General features: G+C 38.2%; 1 protein-coding gene across 2 annotated transcripts; it reads right to left on the bottom strand.

Moving 5' to 3' along the window:
* Positions 1 to 477: 477 nt before the first annotated feature.
* Positions 478 to 13,417, bottom strand: LOC113058500 (hypermethylated in cancer 1 protein-like). 2 transcript variants are annotated; one of them, XM_026226450.1, is made up of 2 exons: positions 13,223 to 13,417; positions 478 to 6,437 (listed from the first exon to the last, which is right to left on the bottom strand). In XM_026226450.1, exon 2 carries the CDS (start codon positions 6,418 to 6,420, stop codon positions 4,225 to 4,227), a length of 2,196 nt encoding a protein of 731 aa, XP_026082235.1. In that variant the 5' UTR covers positions 6,421 to 6,437; positions 13,223 to 13,417; the 3' UTR covers positions 478 to 4,224. The 2 variants fall into 2 exon arrangements, with proteins under 2 accessions (XP_026082235.1, XP_026082234.1); XM_026226449.1 differs by lacking the exon at positions 13,223 to 13,417 and adding an exon at positions 11,337 to 11,534.
* Between the last annotated feature and the right edge of the window lie 11,896 nt (positions 13,418 to 25,313).

Below are 25,313 nucleotides of genomic sequence, written 5' to 3'. Positions count from 1 at the left end.
GTTCTAAGAGTATATCGGTCCCTTCTATAGCTTTGTTTAACACTCTGACTGAGTGGGCTTTCCTGAAACTGAGAGGAATATTTCCCTTGGACACATTTATGAAGCATGGTCAGACTCAAGAGTGTATTGTTCCACATTTTTTTTTACATATCTCAAGTTTTGTTGTTTTCTTTGCAGGGCCCAGGTCAAAAATGGTGACCAGTGGCTTAATGACCACCTCCATCCAATTTTAAAGAAGATTGTTAAAAGGTTATTCTGGGTTCAGTACATGTCAATATATGTTGAGCTTAATTGGCAGCATTTACCAATTGAAAATATATGCAGGTATATGGATATATATATATATATATATATATATATATATATATATATATATATATATATATATATCACAAATAATTACAAAGAAATGGCAAGTATCATTGAACTAAAAGTGAAAAATTTGAAGTGGAAAGACTGAAAGAAAGAAATCTCTTGTAAAACATACTCCAATATTTTTTATTTACAAAGAAAAAAACATTTTCACAGTGAACACTGTGTGGTAAAACTTGTGTACTATTTGAGTTGTGAAGCTGAAATCATTTTGTTAAGCAACACAAAGTTGTAAAATAACCACAAAGTTCAAACATAGCTTAATACAGATACGTTTAGTAATTGATTTTTCAAATTTCAGATTTCATTTTAAAATAATTTTAACATGCATATTGTTTAAATCTTGTGGCTTTACTTTGGAAACAGTGAGTAATTTAAAAATGTACAGATTTGCCCCATTTACTCTTCTTTTTTTTTTTTTTTTGCTTTGTATTTGAAAGAAAAGTATTGACAAGTCAAAAACTTTTTTTTAACCCAGAATATTCCTTTAAGAAACATCTTTGAGGAGCAAAAATCATTGATGGAGGTTTCCAGTCTACTTTTCCATAATGGCTGCAGTCCACCCGACAAACCTGCTCTGTTCTCTCTCACCCTCAGTAGCTTTCTCTGTCCCTCTCTCATCATCTGCCTATCTGCTTTTGAGCAGAACCACACCAAACATCCTGCTCACTGCTACTACAGAGTCAAAAGTTCACTTCCCCGGCTCAACTTTACTCCTTAGTAACTGCTCCATTAACAGAGCCACTGTGTTTCAGCTGAAACATACAAAAACACAAGCAAACATCTCACCTGGCCCCTTACTCACACACCTCTATGTTACCAGAGCCGTCAGAATGCAGAGCCACTTAATATTTCATTTTATTTTCTCTATGCTTTTGGAACCAAAGTGGGATAGCAGGAAAGAGAGAGCGATAGATTTTCAATGAGAGCGAGCTAATGAATGATGGAGAAGGGGAGTGTGAGATTTATTTTCCCACCACTGAAATCCACTTCAAACAGGCTGTCACACCATATTAATATGTCTGCGGTCAGATTTTTAATTGTTATGATAGTTGTAATATTGTTCTATGCCTCGAGTCAGAAGATTTGTATTCCGTTTACGCTCTGGGTTTCATTTGAATACAAACAAACCGCTGTGCCCAGACTGTTTTCATGTGTTTTGCAAAATTAAGTTGAGAGGAATTTCTGGATCTCGGCTGTCCACTTAAGAGTGTTGGGAAATTTCAGCATCTGTCTCGCCCCAAACAAACTGGTCTCATGCGTGTGGTTTAATAGTACATGTATACAAAACCTCACTGGGAGTCTAATCCTGCCTCCCGGCAAATAGGTCAGCTAAAGTTTCTGCTGGCCGGCCCAGAACAAATGGGTCAATCAACTTCAGAAACTATGCTTACCTCCTTACCAACTCGGCCAAGTGTTTATCATTGCGGCAAATTATTGATAAACACACAACATTTTTTATACAGCATAAAGTTAACAGTAATCGGACTTGCTGTCTGGCATTTCTTTTAGTTCATGCGTGAGTTTCAAACTATGCTGTAAAACTTCAAGTACCTTCAAGTGTACTGAGAAAACATGCTGATTTTTTTATCAAGAAATAATTTTTAATTTACAAATTTGCCTTTCATGATAATAAAGTCATTTCCCATTTCATTGTGTAACTACAGTATTTTCTGTAATGTAAAAATAGCATACAGTTGCATAGGCTAAGAACACACAACAAAAATAAAAACAATCAAATAATCATTTCAGGGAAAAAAATGCATTTTTAACATTCTGAAATAACCACAGTTTTAAAAACAATACGATCCCTTCAGAAAGTGTGCTTGAATTTTAATGTATGATACAGAGAGATAATTTTTGTGATTTTGTATTAAACTATTATTAAAGCATTGTGTAACCCACATTATGATTGGCTTAGTCCTGAGGTAAGCACCAATGTCTTTTTGCTTTGATTAAGAGAGTTCAGTTTGACCAAAAAATACAAAAGAAAACAGAAAATAAACACTTTGAATAGTTAACATGTGACAGAGTAAAGCCCAGGAAAGCTGTCCCAAATTACATGTTCAGCTGTAAGATTCACTTGTTCTTTCACAGTGCATTCACGGTTTAAGTTTTCACATTCACCAACTGAGGTTGCAATTAACTAGTGGTTAACTGTTTCACAAGGTCTGGCAGAGAAAAAGACAAAATGTCAGCATGGTCTTTGGAATAAAAACAGCGGGCTGCCGTATCTCATCAGAACATTTACATTTACTGTAAAACAATTTATTTAGAGGCAACGCCACCCTAACAGGCAACTGTGTTTTATGTTACTTGAAGGATTGATTGTTGTAAGTGCAGCTTATGGTACATTAGAGGGGTAGCTGGGGGATTAGGGTGTACTTTCAGATCACAGGGCCTGGTCAACTGGCATAAAATCTAACATTAGTGGGACAGACAAGTGTGGATAGTCTTCTCAAATTGGAGATTTCACAGGGCTTGCCCTAAGTGGACCAGCTGCTGCTATCTGTGCTCACAGTATCAGAGAGAGAGAGCCCTGCTCCTCATGTTCAGATGGTTGTCACATTAGCGGCTGTAAGTGTGTGTGAGGCACCGTGGGGTTAAAGCTGTCATATTAGCCTGAAATGAACTGCACTCTAATAGGGTTGATGAGGCTCTCTCAAACATTTCACATGAGCAAAGATCTTGAAGGTGTTGCCGAAACAATCACTTGTTGTGACAATGTCACTGTTTGGTTCATATGCAATAAAAAGTGCCTTCACTGGAACTATTATACAACTATTTATGCAGAGAAGCGTTCAAAGGGGTTGACTGCGATGCAGTTGAAGCATATAGACTCTGCTGTAAATATTACTGCATTTTCAAAGGCACCACCCATGCCTATTCTGTTGCACCAGATGGACCGTAACACATGGACATGATCGGAATATGCACAAAGATATTCCAGTTGTGAGATCACAGGGCAGTACTTGCTACTTTTTCAATAAGCTAAAGGCACTTGGCATTGGAGGACAGGAAAGGGAACAAAGACACTAAATAGCTGGAGACCATACACCTGAAGGTAACAAAAAAAATATAAATGGTACTAAAGGGAATAACTACATCAATGCAGAGAAAAGCTTAGATCACTTTACCTAAGTCCTGGAACAAACACTCTCTTCAGTTAGTTCCTCCCTTTAGTATGGAAAAAAACTGGGCCATTCACAAAGTTGGAAAATCAGATACAGGTGATCCAGTACTCCAAAAAATAGTCTATAAAAAGTCCTCCAATTATAATAAAATCCCAAAGATTTGGCTTTTTCTTTCATCCAGATTTCCCTTTCCATTCTGGACAGAAGCCCTGATTATTGTTCATATGTGCTTTTTCATTCTATATACACCAATAATACTTATAACACAGGTTTAGGGTACGATTGCAACGATCTTCTGTAACATTTGACATTTTCTCTTTGGCTTTTCCAACAATATAAAAAAAAAATTAATGTAAAGAAAAATAAATAAAAACAATCTCTTTTTGGTTTTCAACTGGTTGTTTGGCTCGGTGATTGAACAAAAAATAAGTTGTTTTTATATAAATACTGCATTTTCTGAGTGTCCAACGGTCAAAACAGATTATAAATAAAGCAGTTTCCTCCTTGTAGGAAAGTAATTATAAGAAATGCACATACTGCAAAATCTGCAAAGAAAGGCACGTTCAGAATTAAACCGTTTGTGTGCATTTTTATGGCCAACACTTTCTGGCCTCCACTCTTTGAGGTGCAGGTTCAAATGAAGATGAGGTGAGAGTTGAATACTGTGAATGGTATACAGTGATGTCTCTTTGGAAAGTATAGTTAGTGGTTCCCCCCTCTAGCTGGGAGAGTAGCAGTCAATGGTGCGGGACTCTGCCGAGAGCTGCTGGGAAGTGGGTGGCAGTGGCTGGTTCAGGACGTCCATCTTGTTGTGGCTAAAGCCGAGGTGTTCCACAGCCAGCTTTGACAGTGGGTAGAGGCTCTCCATGACTTTAGCGTCAACCAGCAGGTGCTGAGAGGCTGTAAGAAGGTCTGAGGTTTTCTCCTGCTTCAGACCCAGATGCTCAGCTGTGTACTTGCTCAGGGGATAAATCCCCTCAGAGAAGTCTATCTTAAGATTGCCATCAGGAGTTACTCCTCCGCCACCTGTTCCACTGTTGTGCATCTTCATGTGACTGATGAGGTTGCGTTGCTGAGCAAATTTGCCACCGCACACCTGGCACTCATAAGGCTTCTCTCCAGAGTGGATGCGCATGTGTTCTGTCAGACGGTACTGTCGCGTAAAGCGCATGCCGCAGGCATCACAGGCAAAAGGTTTTAGGCCCAAATGGCTCCGCATGTGGCGTGTCATGGTACCACGTTGGGTGAACTTCTTGCCACAGATGCTACAGGGGTATGGGCGTGTAAGCCAGTGGGTTTTCTCATGTTGCCTCAGGGTGGCAGGATCTTTGTAAGACTTGTCACAGGATGAACAGCGATATGGTCTTATTATCTCCCCAAAGCCAATGGAATGGAGGTTTTGCGTCTTGCTATCTAGGAAAGGACTGTGAAGGCCACTAGAGCTATTCAAGCTTCTAGGTCCATGGGCATTGGTAAGTTTGGTGTTGCTGTTGTTGTCCAGCTCACTTCCATTGTTAAGCTCCTCCTCTGTATGAGTTTCCACATGTGCATTGAGCTGCTCTGAGCTGGGAAAGCCTTTGTCACAGGGGATGCACACATACAAGTTATCTCCGAAACTTTCTGGCTCGTATGGCAAATGATATCTTCCACCAGGAGCAGGGGGAGATGGACGACCCTCACTGCTCCCTGTCTCTTCGCTTCCAGTCCCATTCTCATCCTCTCCATCATCGCAGGTCCCTCTGTCATAGCCCCGCTCATTCATGTTCAGCTTTTCCTCTCTGTTCTTTTGGTGATTCATGTTCTGGTGTCTCTCTTTATCCTGCTCACCGATTCCTCCACTCTCATCCTCTTCATCTTCTTCATCTTCATCCTCTGGGTTTGAAGGTTCATTCTTCACCCAGCGATAGATGTTGGATCCATCTCGGCCTTGTTCTCTGGAGTCCTCCATGGGTTCTGGGCTGGGAGGGCAAGGGTACATTTCTTGGCCCTGAGAATGGTGAAGGTGGGGAGGATGGGGTGCAAGAGGATGGTTGGGTAGAGGGAAAGGGTGTGGGGTGAGAGACCCCAAATTTTGAGCTGTCTCCATTTTTCTGGTGCCATCGTTGTGATTAAGCAGGGGGCTAGTTCTTTGATCTAGCTCCCCCTCTGCCTCCTCTTCTGGGTGGATTGACTGGGCTTGACCAGAAGGAAGCTGGGACTGGGAACTTGGACTTTTCTTGGACAGGTCTAGGCCATAGACGGATGAGCAGCTCCTTTCATTCGGGTGCAGGCCTGACTGAGGCGACAGGGATGTCTTAGCTGGGGGGTAAGGTGGCGGGCCCTGGGTGGGAGCTGGTGCATAAAGTTCTCCAGCATGAGGGGCCAGTGAGAGGGGGGCCAGGTCCTCTAATGGTGTAGGTCGAGGGGTGCTAACTACTCCTCCAGGGTAGCAGGAATGGATGACAGGGGTAGATATTCGAATCCTTCCTCCTCCCATGCCACTGGAGTTTATCTTGTAAGGAAAAAACCCAGGGTTGGGACGTAAATGGTACTTCCCATTTCTTTTCAGCTTCTTCTTGCATAGAGTCACCAGATCCAGCAGCTGCAGATAACTTGCAGCCGCCAGCACTGCTCCTATATTTGGCTCAGTTGGAGAGGTGGGGTCACCTTCACTTAAGCGTCCTGTGTAGATATAGTCAAGAATGACTCTAAACACACCTGGACTGACCATTTCATGGTCCAGATTGATGAGGTTGTCATGAACAACAAGAGACTTAAGGTAGAGGCTACTGGCTGCCAGGATGTTCTTGTGAGCACGGAACAATGCATTCTGCACCACGATGATAACATCACACAAGAAGCCTTTGGTCCGTTGTGTGTTCAACTGCAAGAGGAGGTGCTTAGTATGACTTTGGACTTCCATGGCATCCAGCATCGACTTCAGACCAATACCTGAAACAGAAGAGACATGGAAAAATTAAGCAGAAGCCAGAAAGTTGTTGCAGACAAATGTAAATGATCACATTTAGAAGTTGATTAAAACCAGCTGGATTTTGCATACTTATTTGAGTACTGTGGTATAAATGGCCTTATAAATGGCATCTTACCATTTTTTTAAATAGCTGTCTTCTGAGATAACACTCGTTACTGACACATCTGTTTGTGTTGGACTGTCTTGTAAAACTTGACTGGCAGCACTTGACATAAAAAGGAGCACTTAAGCTTGTGTGCATTTACTTGATCCTTAATATAATTCTTCATTTAATCTTTGGTATTTTTTAATACTCCATGTAGGGGATTGAGGGCAAACAATTCAGCTTCTCCTTAAATACACCAAGTATCCTAAGGACTCCATAAAAGTGAGCTATAGCTGACTGAGTGGGACTGTGATAGTTTTGTTATTATCAAGATACAAACCAACGTTTAAAACTTGCAATGAAGTGCAGTTAAGAAAAAAAAATGAATAAAAGAAGAAAAAGAAGAAAAAAAGGAAAATGCCAGTATAAACATGTTTTCATATTGCTCTCTTCCTGATAAAGAATTCCAGAGGTGGAGTGTGGAGTGTGGAGTTTTAAACAAAGTCAGAATGAAGGTTTTGCACATGTGATGAACAGCGGGCATAAACTAGTGGGGACAAAAAAAATGCTGCAAATTCATGACAGGACACTCTGCTGTATCGAAGTGTGAGTTACAAATGAAACCATTTTCAAAAGATCACTTGTCAGAGGATGCCTACAAATTACTAAATAAACATTCCACTAACAATGCCAAGTTTAAATTCCAAGATGAATGCAATGGTTCCTGTCATGCAAACATAACAAACGTTACAAATTTACCAGAAAATATTATTTAAACCCTGCTACATGAGGATGGTCTGTATATGACATAAAATGGATAGTTAGTCCCACAGGGGATGGTTTTGCTGATGGGAAACAAGAAGCTAAATAAATAGAGTCATCCCAACATCAGTTCCTGTTCTCATTGTTTATTTCATTGTATAAAATAATCCTCTTAGATGAATACTGTAGTTTGTAGTCTTAAGCTTCCATTTAATTAGCCCTTAAATCCAACAATGCAACTCTTCCCAACCACAGCTCCTAACATGAATAATACTTAACCACACAGCTGCCAAAAAAAAAAAAAAAAAACTTTGTTTTACACAATGTGAATTATTCAGTGACTTTCAGGGGTTTGACTTTTTAAATACATTTCTGCCTGTAACTTTATAGTTAGTCTGGTCTTGTTCTGGTTAGATTCATCCACTGGAATTTAAGACATTAAAACAACATTCAAGAATTTGTGTGTGTGTGTCTGTGTGTGTGTGTGTGTGTTCATTTTTATTATTAAATTAAATTAAAATTAAAATGTCAGATCTTCCGAACCCCCCATAATGCCTACCCTGGTTGTGTATTAAAATTACTACAGTAAAATGTGATGTAAATAAAAAGCTGCGTCTCTGACTCACTTTAATATAAACTCACTGTACACAAGCATGAAGACGTGCTTGTCATTCTGGCTTCTTCACTAGAAGAACTAGACACAGTGGTTGAGGCAAAGAAACCATACATGGACAGAACTGAAGAAAAAAATAATTACTGTATACATATATTTAGAAAACAATTATCTGTGTACATTTTTGTGTCGAAACTATTAATTTAGCCCGGTGCTAAAAACATTTAGGCCTACACATTTGTTTAGAAAAAAAAAATATATATATAGGCCTATATATATCAGCACAGATCCAGGTGAAGCCTAAAATCAGAAGTGATGGTTTTAAATGGTTTTGGAACATTTGCCTTTTGTGGAAATATTGCCTGCAGCTGGTCATTTATGGTCTGCAGTGCACCTGTACCTTCCCCTTTATGTCAGCCTGAACAGTTTTGAGTTACAGGTTATTCATTACAATTTCCTAATTCACAATACGTGTTTTCCTTTTTATTTCCAAACGAGCGTGATTTATAGATTTTTAACGATTATATAGTTGAATCATTTGTAATTATATAAAGAGGTTACACTTTCACTAACGCACAGAATCAAACAGTTGGCATGTTATTAATTTCCTGTTACCTTAGCAATGGCGCATCTCAACCAAACAAACACCACCCGCAACATTTCCTCTCAGTCCGCATCAGTCTTCAGCCTGTCTTAAAAGTAGGCTACTGAAGTTTTGTAACTCTAATCTCCTCCCCTGCTGCCCACGGACACGTCTCATCACTGACAGGTGTATTTTAAGGTTTTTTTAACCATTTTTGGCTCGTGGTTTTTCCATTGAGAAAGCAGCACATAATGTATGCGCATGATTTATAGCGATTCGTGCCGTACTGTCAAATGTGCTGCTTTCAAGAAGCACAAAAATGATAAAATAGAAGGAAAATGTAAAGAATATAAGCATACAGGACGGAATGGAAACTAATATCTGTGGTTGAGCCTTCCCCTGAATTTTTTATAAGGAAAGGAAAAGAAAGAAAATCACTCTAGTCAGACAACAACTGATTTTGTCAAAATGCAGGGAGAAAAATCATTCCTTTAAGCTGTCAGAGGTTCAACGCGTTCAGATTTAAAGCAAGTGATGACAGACGTAGTCTAAATGTTTTGAAACGGCTGTTTGTACTTCACATCCTCTCAAGCCTGTCATCCTGTGGATTTACATTATTCGTCTTTAAGAGAATCCGAGAATGCGAGCGAAGTTGAGCTCATGTAATGACCGAAACATTTAGTTAATTAGTTCTTGAAGTAGGCTATTATAGACATCTCATCATGAAATATAGATATGAGTTTTGATTCAACCTTTAAAAACACTGAAAGTCACATTATTTAACTAATCTAAAAAAATATATTTGTCTGAATAAACTACATACCGTTAATAGTGAGAACTCATAGGAATTAAACGATAAAAGCTATCAATACTCAATAAAATGTCAATTGTTTGGCGCATGCGACAGCTTGGTCTATTTGCTATATTTGGTAACCAGGAATTGATTAAAGACAGTGCATGGGTCATATTTTAGGTCCTTTGGTATTCATTAGCCCTGTGTTTTGTCTCTGTTGTCATTTTGCTTGTTTAGTGGTGAGGCAGGGGTCTGCTCATATTAAGACTTCCTCCCTCTCTCTCTCTCTCTCTCTCTCTGGCCGCGTCTGTCATCTTTTTACCGCAAAAGCGTCCTCCCTTTAAACTGAGTCTAATGTAGAATAAAGGAACAAACAGTCAATCAGTCACAAAGCATGTCTTTTAAATTGGCTAAATTTAGTTTTATTTTTGAGGATGAAGAATGACACAAAAAGGGGAAAACATAGACTATATAGACAAGTTATATTAGGCTATGTGTATAATTTAATAAAAGTTGACCTTGTTTAATTGCAGAATAAAGTTTTCATTCAGTCACTGACATGTGTGCGAGAAATCAAACTAAAATAAAAATGTTTTAAATTCGTTTTTAATTGATGTAATTTTAAACGTGCGTTAAAAGTACTCCCTGCAACTTAGTTTTCAAGTTTTACTATTTCCCAAGACGTGATTGTTTTGTGAATGAAGGTAAAACCTGCGCAAATTAAGTGTTTTAAACTCAAACGGCAAAACACCTGAGGTTTATCGATCATTTTGCATATAATTTGAAGGTAAGAGTTAAGCGCATATCATGCGCTACAGCCTCCTCATTCTCCTCCTCACAGCTCGTCTTATTGCGCTCTGCGCTCATATTCTCTCGCGCGCTCCTCAGCAGACGCAGCTCTGAATATTCATTCATTAATACCACTAGGAGGACAGCTCACCATCCCCTAGCCTATATGTGGCCTCCATGGTCAGAGATGAGACAGAAAAATATTCTAGCCACATATCACAACATCTAGCTATATCTGTTTTATGTTCTGTAGTCTACCACAATAATATTTTGGATAGAATATAGTAAAGAAAGATAACCTACAGTTGATAATAATTTATTTCTAAGCAAACGATTCACACAGTGTCGCTATATGAGCATTGAACACTTTTAATTAAAATTCTAAATCAAAGCGAAAACGAAAAATAGCAATTAGGCCTATAATAGGCTATACAATAAATATAATCCCATAAATTACTTCTTAATTTTACATATTTGTGGTCTTATAAAAATGTATGTTTGACGCTTTATAAAGCACAAACTGTGTAATTATGTCCGTCCATTAAATCCTTTAGTTTTCTATGAAGAACTTACATTATTTAGAGCTCGTCTTGTAAACGTGTGGAGATGTTTAAACAGAGTATAAACACTATAATTGTTCATTTACGTTCAGACTGCATTTGCATGCAACACACAACATATCTTTCTTTAAAATCGTATCATTCTCTTTAGAGTCAACTCAGTAGCATGTGAAAAAGACTCCCTTGAATTCTGAATTAAGACTGAGAGCCCCGTCACTGATGACCACACCGCCATACGAAATCACACAATCACCAGATCACTGTGTACTGCAACACTCTTGGACTCATAATGCGATTACAAAATTGACTATTTATAATGAAGTCCCTTTTTCAAACACACACACACACACAAAACTTTACTGTTTCTATTTTTTTTTTACTTAATTTCTGCATCATGTAGCCTATTTGCATTTTGAAAATAATAGTGTTGATACAGTAGCTGCTATATAATACTTAAATGTGCAAAAGAGAGAGAGGGAGAGAGAGAGAGAGAGAGAGAGAGAGAGGCAAACAATCGGGTCTCCGTTTTTAAAACTTTTCCAACCGCAAATGATCCCCCCCAAAAAAATTAAATAAGATTCAACAGTTCGGATTATTATTATGTCTATTTAGATCAATAAAGTGTTGATAAAGAGGCTATAGGCTACTTAAATGTTAAGAGCATTGAACGTTACCTGGATGCCCGATCTCTTCTGCCATCCGATCTAAGTCTCCCTCAATGATCATCTCAGCAGTCTTTTGGAGTCATTTCTGACGTTTCAACTTTGAACTGCCAGCCTCCCAAAAACCATGCCAGTTTTCCGAGCACGACTGCCAACTCTTTTTTATTATTAATTGCAATGAATTTCGTGTTGCTCACCCTCCCTCTTGCTCTCGCTCTCTCTCTCCTCCCTCTATCTCTCTCGCTTACTCACTCGCTCACTCCTCCAATAAAAATACGCGTGTACTCCTGCATACGTTTTCCTCGTTTTTTGTATGTTTTGTAATATCCTTGACTATTTCTGCATGGACGTAATAACGCGGCTGGAGATGATCATGGGCTTTTGGGCTGCGCGAGTGTTTTAGCGCCTCGGCTGATGTCAGTCTACAGTAAAACTAAAAGGTAAAATCGAGGGCAAGAACTTACAGTGACCCCAACTTGAACTTCTCAACACATCGACGCTTAGTCTTAAAGAGACAGGCGTTTTATTGTATATCACAACATAGTGTACGTTAAGGAGTAGCTGTTTTTGAGTGCTGACATCTTTAATGCAGATGATGGTGACAATAACTTCTGTATATAATTCATTATAATGTAATGGAAAATAAATATTGGATCTCCACATCCCTGTCTGTACCTGTGAATGCTTACAATCAAATAGGCTACTGGTTACCTTTTGCATAAAACTGATCTTATTTAAAATGTAATTAATTTAATACAGTTAGTTGCACAACAAAAACTACAATATTTTTAATTTAATATTCTTGGAAGAACCTTTAAGTAAATAAAAATAACAGGATATATCTCAGTACCTTATTATTATTATTATTATTATTATTATTATTATTATTATTATTATTTATTTATTTATTTTTGAACAGAAACTTAGATGTAAGCAATGATCTAATATCATACAATTAGCTGCAAACTTAACATTATAATTGTAATGTTTTCCATACAGCTGTTTTCAAATTAAAAGATTGAAAATAATGACGCAATTGCTTACTTTTACACTAACATTTATCCTTATGTTTTTAGACAGAAAAGGTGCAGAAATGATGCATAGTCTGCATTACACAACACTAGTTATATGGCATGAATACACCATTGAAATTTTTGTAAGTTTCAGTAAAATGTAGGCCTATGTGTTATCTTCCTTAATCAAGTTGATTGTTTATTTTGAAAATTAAGGCTTAAGTAAGATTATTCTATACATTAAAATCGTCAGTTTGTCATGGCTTATTGCAGCGACCGCAGTTTAATGTAAACTATTAATGAAAGTTTGAATTAGATCTTATTATTATTTTTATTTATTTATTTATTTTTTTTTTTTTTTGCTTTCAAAAACAGAAACCAATACACTGACCTAAAGAATCCTATAATGTCAAATAAATAACTTTTTTAATCTGCAAAGAACAATATTTAATACAAGAACTAGCGTTTTCTTATAAGGTGGGGGTTCATTGCTGAACTTAGGAACTACTAAATAACCTTTATTTTTAAGAGTGTTTTGGCTATGGATCGGTTTTGTTTTTAACAGCTATTCACAGACGAAATTAAATATGTAAGAGTTATTCTGGTTGGTAACAAGTTGACAAGTATTTTGTTTTGTCTTGTTTGATATCAAAGTTCAGGATGAAAACATTTTAAGAAGTTTGTTTATATTTAGATGCATAATAAGTGGTATTAAATATTCGACTAAAAAGTGCAATAAGTCCCATCTCAAGCTGTCCAGACATGCCTTCAGCACGAGCGCCAATTATGATAAACTATCAGGTAAGTATGTTGGCAGGCTCTCACTGCGCACACCTGAACACGCAGCAGGTAACTCACGCGCTACATGCATTAACACAATCTCACCTCGGATTCATGTCTGATGCTCCTGCCAATCTTGATCTCCCCCTTACGGGATTCCAATGTCCACGGAGCCCCAATCGTCTAAATTCCACTTTAAATGGTCAACTATTCCCGGTGTTCCCAGATTCTTCCACGCTGTCCCTTGTCTTTTACCCCTGTCCCCTGCTCTCTCTCTCTCCTCGTGTTAGACTGGACCAGACGCTTGAGATCCTGGATGGACTCTGATTGGCGTTCGTCTCCAGAAGCTGCGCAGGCTGCGCGTGCAGCGACACCTGATGGCGCACATTACAGTGCCGACGGCAGAGCGCACGAGACAGCGGAATACATTCATTTTAAAATGGAAATTAAGTGGCATAATTTCTGACCTAACATTAAGCTTTTGTTTTTGTTAGATGGGTGTAACTAATCGTGGTAGAATTTAAAATGTAAGAAATTAAGTATTTGAAATTAAATATTAGGAACGAAACAGAACTAATGTGAAATTAACTTGTCCAGGTTGCTTGTTTAATGTATTAATCTCCAATAACTTCTTCATTTTCTTTTTTCTTTTAAATTTTAAATTTTAAAACGTCGGCACAATAAAGCACTGAGTTCTGTAGCCCTTTCTTACTCCTTGATTTCTCCACTCCACATTGCTGTTGGTTTTATCATCAATAAGTATTTTTGTTTTTTTCCCACCTTTTTATTCATTTATTTTTATTATTATTATTATTTTGCTATGCATCAGAATTTGATTTTGTTATGTCTCCTATTCTTTTCTTTTTTTTTATCTTATTATTTATTTTTTTATTTTTTTATGGGAATATTTTGTTTCAAAATTCTTTGGGACTTTTCTTATCAGACAGAGTATTTTATGTTTTAGAAGGCCTTTATTAATGCATAATCTTGCTGCACACAGTGTAAACAGTCAGAGCTTATTAACCAGTCATTAAGTGCTTTCTATTTCTTATGAGAAACATGGCAACTACACACTGTCGGTCTGACTAATGGATTTCAGACAGATATTCCCATGGTGTCATGTTTTGTCATTATTTTTGCTATCACTTTGTGGCTTCCCGTTTGTTGTGGATTGCTGAGATGAAAGTGGCTCTTCATCGGGCATTCACCTGGCAGAAGTGTTTTAGTGTCACAGTCTGCCCCTCAGGTCTTTGAATTACTCTAACAGCTGACTGACATCTGTTTTCCTGTCTCTCTCCTGAAATGACTGCAGTTCTGTTCAAGATGCTGCTTTTTAATTTTAATGGTCAAAGTCATATCAGTCTGGCTTTACTGAGGAGAACGTATTGTCTTTCACTTCCAGTTTCTCATGATGAACTTGTGATAACCTCAAAAACCAGAGATAGCCAGAGCTAGACAAAGGACAGATTAGGGTGCAAACAGCACCTGGATGTTTTTCAGTTCACTTTTAATGTTGGTATAAAATTCTCTGCCCATATGTTAAAGAGAAACAATAGGTATTATTGGCTCGAAATAGCTAAGTTGTTAATTGCCAAAATTTGACCCCTGTTACTCTCTGACCTTGACTAATGTGACACCAAAGTAATTTGGCTAAATTGTCTCATTCAGTTGACATTAGCAAGACTTTCTGAATGATTTACAAACAAATTCGCTCTACTTGTGTTTCATGAATGAGGCCCAGTGTGTGGACAAGCAAAATGTGAATTCTGATTTGGATGTATGTTAAAGTGAAAAATTTAGAAACAAATTTGCAAAAGGATGTGAATTGAAAGATCTCAGGAAGTGAAGACGAACCGTAACCTCTATTAGAAGCTGATCTGAATTCCTAATGAGCCAACAACAGGTGAATGCCTGGTGTTTACAGTGATTAAGTGAATGAAAGCTGTGCTAAAAACGTTAACCAGGTCTGCCACTGGATCGCAGAGCGCACTTACACAACCACTGACACTTAACATTCAGCCAGCACCTCTTACATAACACACCTACTTTGGTTTATTTGTATTTGCACATGTGTATGTCCGAAATATGTGACTGTGTGAAAAAGTGTGACAGGTGTGTATGCAAGAGTTGGAAAGACTGCAAGAGAGCTGAACAAATTTTGTTTTAACAAGTGGGATGTTTATGTGCTGCGTGTTAAACTTTATTGGCCGTGTGCATGAGTGATACTGGTCTGTAAGTGGCTCTTTGAGACTGACTTGGGACTGAATCATTGAGTTTAAGTATGCATAAGGAATGACAATTAGCATTCCACTCATGTTATTATAACGTTCTTGTTTTCAAGCATAAGGCCTACAGTTAGATTACCTCCTGCGAAGCCTAAAGGCAACATTGTCACAGCATCACTGTGAGATGTAACAAATAACAATAAATCATCTTGAATAGATCAATCATAATATGAAGTTAAAATAAATAAATAAACATTTCTAAAATTATAAATCATTATATAGAAATTAAATAAAGCATTTATACATAATTATATAAATAATAAGAATGATTGATTAATAAACAAACAATTTAATAAAGTATGTAAACAAATAAAGTAATTTGTAGAAAATAAACAATAATATATAATTATAACAATAAAAAAATGAATACACAAATAATAATATGTATGAACTAGAAAATAAATTAATAACTATAAATGAATAAATAAATAAATAAATATAAACAAATACATTCATAAATAATTATTGGTAATAACAAAAATGTATAATGATTGATCGTATAATTATAACAATTTAACAAAATATTTCATATAAAATATATTAATACTACAGAATAATACTCAATAAAAATGTGAATGTAAATCAATACATTTATAAATAAATAATCATTTAACATTATGAATTATATTAAAAAATGTGTAAATGAATAAAAGTTATTTTAAAAAGTAAGTAAAACTAAATTTTGAATTAATTTAATTTAAAGTAAGTAAATTAAGTAAAACTTAATTTTGTAAAATTAATTTTCAATCAATCACGACAATCATATATATATATATATATATATATATATATATATATATATATATATATATATATATATAAAATTTGTAGCAAATACTGTTATACATAACAATGTTCCACTAGTATAAAATATGAAAGCTGAAATAATGTATTTTACACATTACAATTTTACATTTGTGGTGGCTTATTTTTAGGTTTCTCTGAGTTTGAGACCCCTGATTGTCAAAAACCCTGTGGCACTGGCTTCATAACGCATCCTTGAGTCAGAATAACGTACCCTGGGAACAGCTATTTAGTTTTAGTGGCTGAGCTGTTTGTTGCCTCGCACCCTTGGCCAGACACCCAACCCGAGCATTCTTTCTATGGCAGCGTGATGAGCACTGTTTCTATCTTTGTGGGTACAACCAGTCAATTTACCACATGCAAGATAACCAGAAATTGAGCGCCTGGCCCAACATTTACGCACACCCTCTCCTAATTCACTCTAATGAGATGCTGCGAGACAGTTTTAGTGTATAGGCACACAGAGACAGGTCATTTGCATCCTCTGCCTTTTATGAGCCTCCTGGCCAACACGCGGATGCATCCTCCACTGGCAGAGTTGCCGTTTTCAGGAGATGAAAGCTAAATGAGAAGATGTCGTGATTGATTGGTATAAAATGAGTGTGGGTTTGAACTGGGCATGTTGTGATTCAAAAGCTTGCGTTGGAGGGAAAGGCGTGTGCACCACTCGTACAAATCAACTGCTCTTTTTAGAGTCTGCGAGGGCCGATGGTGTGACTTCCTTAAAATACCTTCATTGAGCATGTCTCTATTGTTACCAGATGTCATTCTAACTTTCCAGCACACACTTTTGTACAGCAACACACGTTTGAGAGTAAAGCCCAGTATACAGTACTTCAGTTTTAATGCATATGCTTAACGGATGCATACAGCCTAATGCACAGCCTTTCAAAGTATGAGCTGCATCCAAAATTGCATACTTCTCTTCTATATAGTACACAAAAACAGTATGTGAATAGAGTAGTATGTCTGAATTCATAAAACAGTAGGCAAAAAGTCCATGGATATAGCCTAATATTTTCAGCGAGATTCGCCACATCCAGTGGACACTTAACTATCCCATGAGGCCACGGAAGAGGATTTGTAAATGGTCATAAAGCAATTCAACTGCAATATCACATTTTTTAATGTGCGATACTTTCAAATGATTAGCCACAATAGGTTAATAACTAGAATAATGACAGTAAAGTACAGTAAACTGACACTGGTACTCACATGACAATAGAATTAGAGTTGAGTGTTTCACTTGATTCCTTCAGACACACTCTTGTTCACATGGCATCTATTGTTGTTGGCGTCTTAGTTTTTTTTTTTTCTTCAGTTTATTTTTTTCCATCTTGATGTACCTGGGCAGATCCACCTTATTTGTATTTTTATTTATTTAAAATTCTTTGTATAATTTTTTTTCAATGCAGAAGCAAGCTATTTGATTTATTGATTTATTTTGAATGTGTGACTTTTCTGATTGATTACCCGCAATATGTAAATTACAGTTTATTATTACTGTAAATGTAGTATTAATGACTATAATAATGAACTAAAATACCAGTTTGGAACATCAAGCATCATAATGAACTTTTTGTAAATAACACCGGAGGCCTTGCACGTTACAGATAAGTTACAAATAACAAAGAGTTACAAATAGACGTGTCCATTCTTATGTTAAAAATAAGGTGATTACTTTGGGCTAAACCTGACTCAGTGATCTATGTGTCAGTGGTACCAGGGTCACTGTGCCACCCCGGCCTGAGGGATGCAAACAACATGTTGGCTCCAGTGGTCACTGGTCGTCTTGGTGTTTGAGCAAAACTATCATCCCCATCTGTGGAGCACATGGGTCTCTAGTCTCTAAACTCTCCTCATTAGCCCCTCAGAGCCACTCCACGCACACAAATACAGGGGAAGAGCAGCCTTTTGTTTTCTGCACACGCCCTATGCCGAACCTCCTCCTTTTCTCTCCTCTCTTCCAACTAAATCTCTTTTCCGGCTTGATTCTCGCTGAAAACCATATGGTGTGTGACATCATGGGGGCAGGAAGCCGAGCTGAAGGGAAGGATAGAGCAGAGGAGAGCGGTCGGACTGCCAGGTCTCCGCGCGGTGATGTCAGCAGACAGGCATGTAGGGAGGCCCGGTGAGGGTGAGGGGGGAGAGCAGGTTGGAAGTGCTTTGTGCGGTTTTTTATATTTCACTCCCACCTGGATAATCAGGGAAAGAATGGGGGAGGTGGGCTTGTGGACTTTCTGTGAACCGTTTTCCTTTCGGGACCTGTCCCCATGCTGTAATAGAGAACGTCTGCCCTCATTTACCAGTCACATTTTCACATTGTCCAATCTAATATGTGCAAAATGTACTCGGAGGTACAATCAGTCTAGTACAACAACTAGGGAACCTATCATGTCTAATCAAAAAGGCATTATATATATAGCCTTTGTAAATCCGTTCCTAATGCTGCACTCTTAGTTGGGGCGAATCTGCCTCCAGTACTTTCCAACATCCTGTTGGAGAGAACCATAGGTTAGAAGGTAGTTTCAACATGAATAGCTATCAAATCCAAAGTTCAGACACACCTGCAGATTTTTTTATTTTGAACTATAGCTGCTTTTCCACACAAAGTGTCCCAAAATGCTATTTATTGTTTGAATTTCTTTAAAAAATTACTAAATTTGAAAGCTGAGACTTCATACCAAAAGTAGCCTGTTCTGTCTTATCTGTCGGAGCGTTGTCAGTTTTCTCTTTGCTCCGCAATGTATTTTGCAATGCATGAAAACATGATATGTGGCGTGAGCGCGCCATGGCTTGTTGGATGTAGCAACAGGGTCGGGTCTTTGAGAGAGGTTAACTAGCAAAAAATCTAAACTCTCTTACTTCTTCAAAGCAGCCACTCTTCCTAAAATATGGAGGCATCTGTATATTTTCATGCATAAAATTCAACTTATTGTGTAGAAAAATGTATCATCTGGAAAAACAATTATATACTACTATTATAAATAATAATATATATTCCTATTATTATTATCATCATTATTATTAAACACATATATTTAAAAAAATTATTTTATTTTATTAATACTTATTATTATTAATTTTATCTTAATTGAATAATATTTATTATTATTATTGATAGTACTTTTTACACAATTAGTTTTTATTTTACACAATTTACACAAAATAGAATTTTTCCGTAGTCTTTAGATTCCAGAATAAAAGACTCCCTGGAATCTGCACATTCCATTCTTTCTCTTAACCAGCTTCATGAGGTGCATCATGGGATGCTAGCTTCCATGTATGCTGAGCACTTGTTGGCTGCTTTCCTGCACAATCCATTCCAACGCATATATTTACAATAATAATAATTACAATTTTAGTTTATCAAAGAAATGAGTGCAAAGGCATAATTGATATTTATTTATACAAATTTTTAAGCACAAGCCTTAAGACTAAAAGTTTCACGAGGAACATAAATTCAGTCAGGTGCGTCCAAACATTTGACAAGTACTGTATTTAATTTCATCCTGTATAGCAGCTTTGATTTGTGTGGTACAATAATGCACCGGGACCTTGGGCAGTGGTATCTGGGATATGCATTAACCATAAGCATAATGCACTGTGGCCAACTCTTTTCACTGAGTTGCCTTAATGAGACAAAAGTGCACATTCTACAGCTGTTTCCACTGAACCATGAGATTTTCCATGTTTATATGCAATGATAGACAGAATCTTGGATCTTCTCTCTTCCTCCTCAGTGGACCCCAGGTCCATTTCCGCTAACCTATTCCCTCGCACGCCCTCACGCCTCACCTAAACACATCCACCTTCTCCGCATCTATCTCATCTTCATCTCTCTCTCACGTCAAAGAATCACGATCTGCGCACCAGGCGTGTTGTCTGTCAGACTCCCTCCCCTGTTCGCTCGCTGGGTGAACTCTGCGGCTTTGTTAGGAGGTCCTGGTCTCCATACCACCCCCGTTCCAGCCAGTTCTCTATCAGCACAAACACACACTACCCCTCTCCTCTGATTAATGGCAGAGCTGGGGTGGGTGCCAGGCCAGCTCCTCGCAAACTCAAGTGGAGTGAGAGAGAGGACAAGAGAGAGGAAGGCGAGGCAGGGCTGCCGCAGCTGTGGTTTTGGAGCCTGTCTCTCAGCCCCTGCTCTGCTCCCTCTCTCCATCTCCTCACTGGCTCCTTCAGGGACACACGCCTTGGCCAGGCCCCAGGAACCAGGGAGTCAGGACCAGGGTAAGGGGAGAGGAAGGGGGAACAAGACAGCCAGAGAGACTGAGAGAGATAAAGGGAGAGCGAGTGTACAGAAAATGACAGGATGTTTGATTTTACTGGGGGATTTTGAGATGTCACGGTCGAGACAACTAGATGTGGTGAGAAAAGGGCGCCTCATAAAAAAATAACAGAAGAAAACAGTGTAAAAGTAGCGCTTCTCTTATTTCTGCTCAGATTTACTAGCAGGAAACTGATCTAACATTTCTGTATATTTTGAACATTTAGTTGTTTTACTTTCTCCTATCAGAGATGAAGTGGGGTTGATTTTCTATCGCAGGAAAATCAGTGGCTTTTAAAACTGGCTGAATTTGGAATAGTATACACTATACCATTCAAAAGTTTTTGTTTTTATTATTATTTTGTAAAAGTAATACTAATAATTAATAATTCAGCTAGGTGGCATTAATTATAAATACATGTATAATGCTGAAATTGCCATCTCATGAATAAATTACACTTTAAAAAGCATTAATACAAAAGTGTTATTTTGAATTGTAATAATTCACTCACCAGCCACTTTATTAGGTACACATATTAGGTAGGTATGGGGAAGACGTGGCCTAATGGTTAGAGAGTCGGACTTGCAATTGAAGGGTTGTGAGTTCGAGTCTCGGGCCAGCAGGAATTGTGGGGGTGGGGGGAGTGCATGTACAGTGCTCTCTCCACCTTCATTACCACGACTTAGGTGCCCTTGAGCAAGGCATCGAACCCCCAACTGCTAATCAGCCAATCACATGGCAGCAACTCAATGCATTTAGGCATCTAGATGTGATGAAGACAACTTGTTAAAGTTCAAATACTGGGATTTTCAAAAGATGGTTGTGTGTGTTGCAGCTGATAGGAGTGCTGCTCCTATCAGCTAAGAACAGAAAACGGAGGCTACAATTCACAATTAACAAAATTTGACAATAGAAGATTGGATAAAACGTTGCCTGGTCTGATGAGTCTCAAATTCTGCTGCGAAATTCAGATTGTATGGTTAGAATTTGACCTAAAGAACATGAAAGCCTGGATCCATCCTGCCTTGTCTCAATTGTTCAGGCTGATGGTGGTAATGTAATGGTGTGGGGAATATTTCCTTGGCACACTTAAATTGGGCCCCTTAGTACCAACTGAGCATCTTTTAAATGCTACAGCCTACCTGAGTATTGTTCCTGACCATGTCCATCCCTTCATGACTACAGTGTACCCATGGTGTGATGGCTACTTCCAGCAGGATAATGCACCATGTCACAAATTTCAAATCATCTTGGACTGGTTTCATGACAATGAGTTCACTTTACTCAAATGGCATTCACAGCAGCTTTGGTGGAACAGGAGATTCACCCATGATGTGCAGCCGACAAATCTGCAGAAACTTTTTGATGCTATCATGTCAATATGGACCAAAATCTCTGAGGAATGTTTCCTACACCTTGTTAAATCTATGCCACGAACAATTAAGGCAGTTCTGAAGGCAAAAGGGCAAACCCGGTTCTAGCAAGGTGCACCTAATAAAGTGTCCAGTGACTGTATTTCACAATTTTACTGTATTTTTGATCAAATAAATGCAGCCCAGGTGAGCCAGATGCGTGAGAGTTGGCAACCCGGTCTAACATTTCTAAATAGCTTTGCTAATGCTAAGCTAGCAGGGTAAGCTGTTAAGTTTATCACTTTAAAGTGCTAAGGTAAGCTGTTAGCTTGCTAACTGAAAACACTAAGGGAAAGGTTTCATTTATACATTTTAGCTTTGGTAATGTGATATTCAAAAGAAGAAAGAACATATTTTTGTGATAAAAAATAAACAGGTCATAAAGCCCATTTCTGACATTTCTAATCAGGCACTGAACTGCGTACCTATAAAAAGTTGCCTAGGCCAATTAAATGCCTTTTTATAGTATGTCGCATGATACCAGAGTGTATTCAAACTAGACACCTTAATTATATTAAAGGATGTACCTCCAGATTGGGGATTCCGCAATTATTTTTGCAGTACAGTTTGACAAAGAAATGGCATGTAAATATGATTGTCATACCTGCCCAGGGACTACAAGTGGAAATAATCAATTGTTGCTATAACCTGGCCCAAGACATATTTTCTTGTTTAACAAGTTTAATGTTTATTTGTGCATTGTCCCCGTTTCAAATAAAATAATTTCCATTTCCATTTCATTTAAGCCCTTATTAAACCATGATTTCATTGTTTTCTATATTTTTCATTGCTGTCTTTAAACATTCAGCTAGCAGATGAGTTATCTGAACCGGTTGCTTCAGTAGATTTGAAGGGTTCTCTATGTGCTCTGTAAGTGTTTGTCAATGTTCTGGGCCATATCGCCATCCCTCTCTGTGTGTGCGTCTCTCTTGCGATGTTTTATGGGCTGTGTGCTGCGGTGAGCTGACCTCGCTCTCACCCTGGTGCCACCCAGCCAGTGCAGGACTCAGGCACCACTGGCCTCTGCCAAAATCCCACAGCGCCACATCTGCTATCCATAAACGCCAGCCACTCTTGCTCTCCATCTCCTTCTCACTCCCCTCCATCCCCATCCCCCTCCCCCACCTCCTACTCTAAAACAGATTTGCTTATTCTTGTTTTCCCAACTCAGAGGCACTTAAATTATACTCTCTGTTTTACATTCAATTTAAACACTCAGTGGTTCTCTCATCTTATCTCTTCCTTCTATCTGCAATCCATCTCCCTCTATTTTTTCATTCTCTCTCTTCTTCCAGTGGAAAAACCTTTCACCCATTATTTCTTCAGCGGGATCCAGCTGAGTGTGGTGGCAAGGAGCTGGGAACCACAGGACATTCCTGGTCCAAGCGGCCCCAAGCCACCAGCGTTAACTCCTTCTGACTGTGGTAAAAACCAATCACATGCTCATGTGAGCGCTGTCCAATATACCTCCGTGTAGTTTGTCCCTCACGGTCACAACATTTAGCTTTCGATCAACCGAGATTCAATTCAACATTTCCACGTTAATCCCAAGCAGACGTTTCTGCGGAAGGGATCGAGTGGAGGAAAAACTTGACCGTTGCATTCCTCGCATATTTTGAAAGGAATATTCTGGGGTCAATATAACGTGAAGCTCATTCGACAGCATTTGTGGCCGAGGGTGAATTTTTGGTGTATTTAAATACAGGAATTGCCGTCTTAACATATAACAACCTTGAAAATTATGAGAACAGCTTTATAGCTCATGTTCTAATAGAATTAATCTTCATAAAATTATAAGCTGCACTTTTTTTGCATTAAATCAAATAGTGAGATAGTGGGGCCAATTTATTAATCGAACTTAAATTTAAACGAATTCAATTTTTTATAAAAAATTTGCCATGAAAAAATAATTAAAACTCCTTTCAAATTTTTACATCCCATACACTTACACTGTGACCCAGATTTTTGCTTTTGTAATGAGGAGTCTAAATTCATTTTTTTGTGTTAGACAACGTTATGCCACAAATGCTGTCGATTGAGCTTAACTTTGTTTGGAACGCAGAATATTCCTTTAAGGACAATCTCCAGCGTGGGAGGATTAGATTTCCTCTCTAGATCATGAACATTTGGCCAGGCATACCACACCCCATTCAGCTTTAAACAAGATGTGTTTAACATCCCCGCTCAATGCCCCCGGTGCACTATGGCTTAAAAAATGAACGAGAAAATAAATGGAGTGCCTCAACTTAACCGTCCAGAGCTTCTAGTGCACCCCTAGGCAATAAGTATTACCCCTAGTGAGATTGTTTTATAATTATTTGAGTTTTTCCACCATAATCAAATTCACAGCGCAGGATAAAAATGTACATATTGAACTTTTGATACCCCGTTTCTTGGATCGCATTGTGTTTTTTGAGCCCAAAGCTTCACCTTCTCTTTTCCCAGACATATTGGCATGCGTCTGCGGTGTGGAGCCTGGAGATGAATCATGTAACTGCAAGCATGCAAGAGCACTGTTTTATGATAAATATTACAATTCATAAATCATTGTTTCTCAGAAGAGCAAAAGAGTGAGGGGAGGGAGCAGAGAGAGAGAGAGAGAGAACTGTAAAACATTTGGGGATCCGGCAAGAAAACAACGGAGGGTCACACTCCCTGTGTGAGAGAGTGTAGATGGTGGTGAAAAGGGGGCTTCAGGTCAGGGAACCACCAGGGAGAGGGAGTGGTGGAAGAGTCTGTAGGAATGAAGGAGAATAACATGCAGACAGCACACATACACGCTTCATCTGTTTCATAAAGACCCATAGAACCTCACGGTCATCTGCATATGGCAGCATTGCAGTGTAAATTATAGTCACTATGCATTCGCTCACCAGCGACAATCATCCCTCACCGGTGCCAGCGATTCTGAACAATGGAAGCCAGAGGACAGTATGAGGCGCAGTTGTTGTGGATATACTTGAGGGAGTAACATTCCAGCATAAGGTTTGGTTCGGAGCTAAATGATGAAAAATAAATGATTGCAATGACAAGTTAAGATGTGGGTTTTCATCACTGCCTCCCTCATAAAAATCACAAAATGCTCTCACTTTGGGTTTAGGCTGAAATTTAGCTGTCCACACTTTTTTTTTTCCTGTGCTACTCCACAACACTGCATTTTGTTTAGCGACTAACAACAAACATTTTCTGTTTGAGAAACTATTTCACAGGTTGTCAACCTGAAGCTAGCAAGCAATGCCATTAAGTTTGTAATCTTTAGTTTAAAACATCCCAGACTTGTCAAATTGCCTCAAAAAGGCATTTAACACTTGATGTTAAAACGCTTACTCTGTGGTAACCCTTATACTTGTTTGCCATCTAGTGGCCACTTTGGGACCTTTTTATGGAAAATGCTTTAAGAACACTAAAACAAGCACAGAAA

Source organism: Carassius auratus, chromosome 40 (assembly GCF_003368295.1).
Source record: "Carassius auratus strain Wakin chromosome 40, ASM336829v1, whole genome shotgun sequence".
Lineage (NCBI taxonomy): Eukaryota > Metazoa > Chordata > Actinopteri > Cypriniformes > Cyprinidae > Carassius > Carassius auratus.
This window is presented reverse-complemented; position numbering and strand designations above follow the sequence as displayed.

What these genes read in the sequence shown, in the direction of transcription:
- LOC113058500 (XM_026226449.1), bottom strand. Translation starts at nt 11,388, where the DNA reads ATGATCATTGAGGGAGACTTAGATCGGATGGCAGAAGAGATCGGGCAT. An exon ending in AGAAGAGATCGGGCATCCAG is followed by an intron (nt 6,438 to 11,336) that starts GTAACGTTCAAT and finishes CTTCTGTTTCAG; the next exon opens with GTATTGGTCTGAAGTCGATG.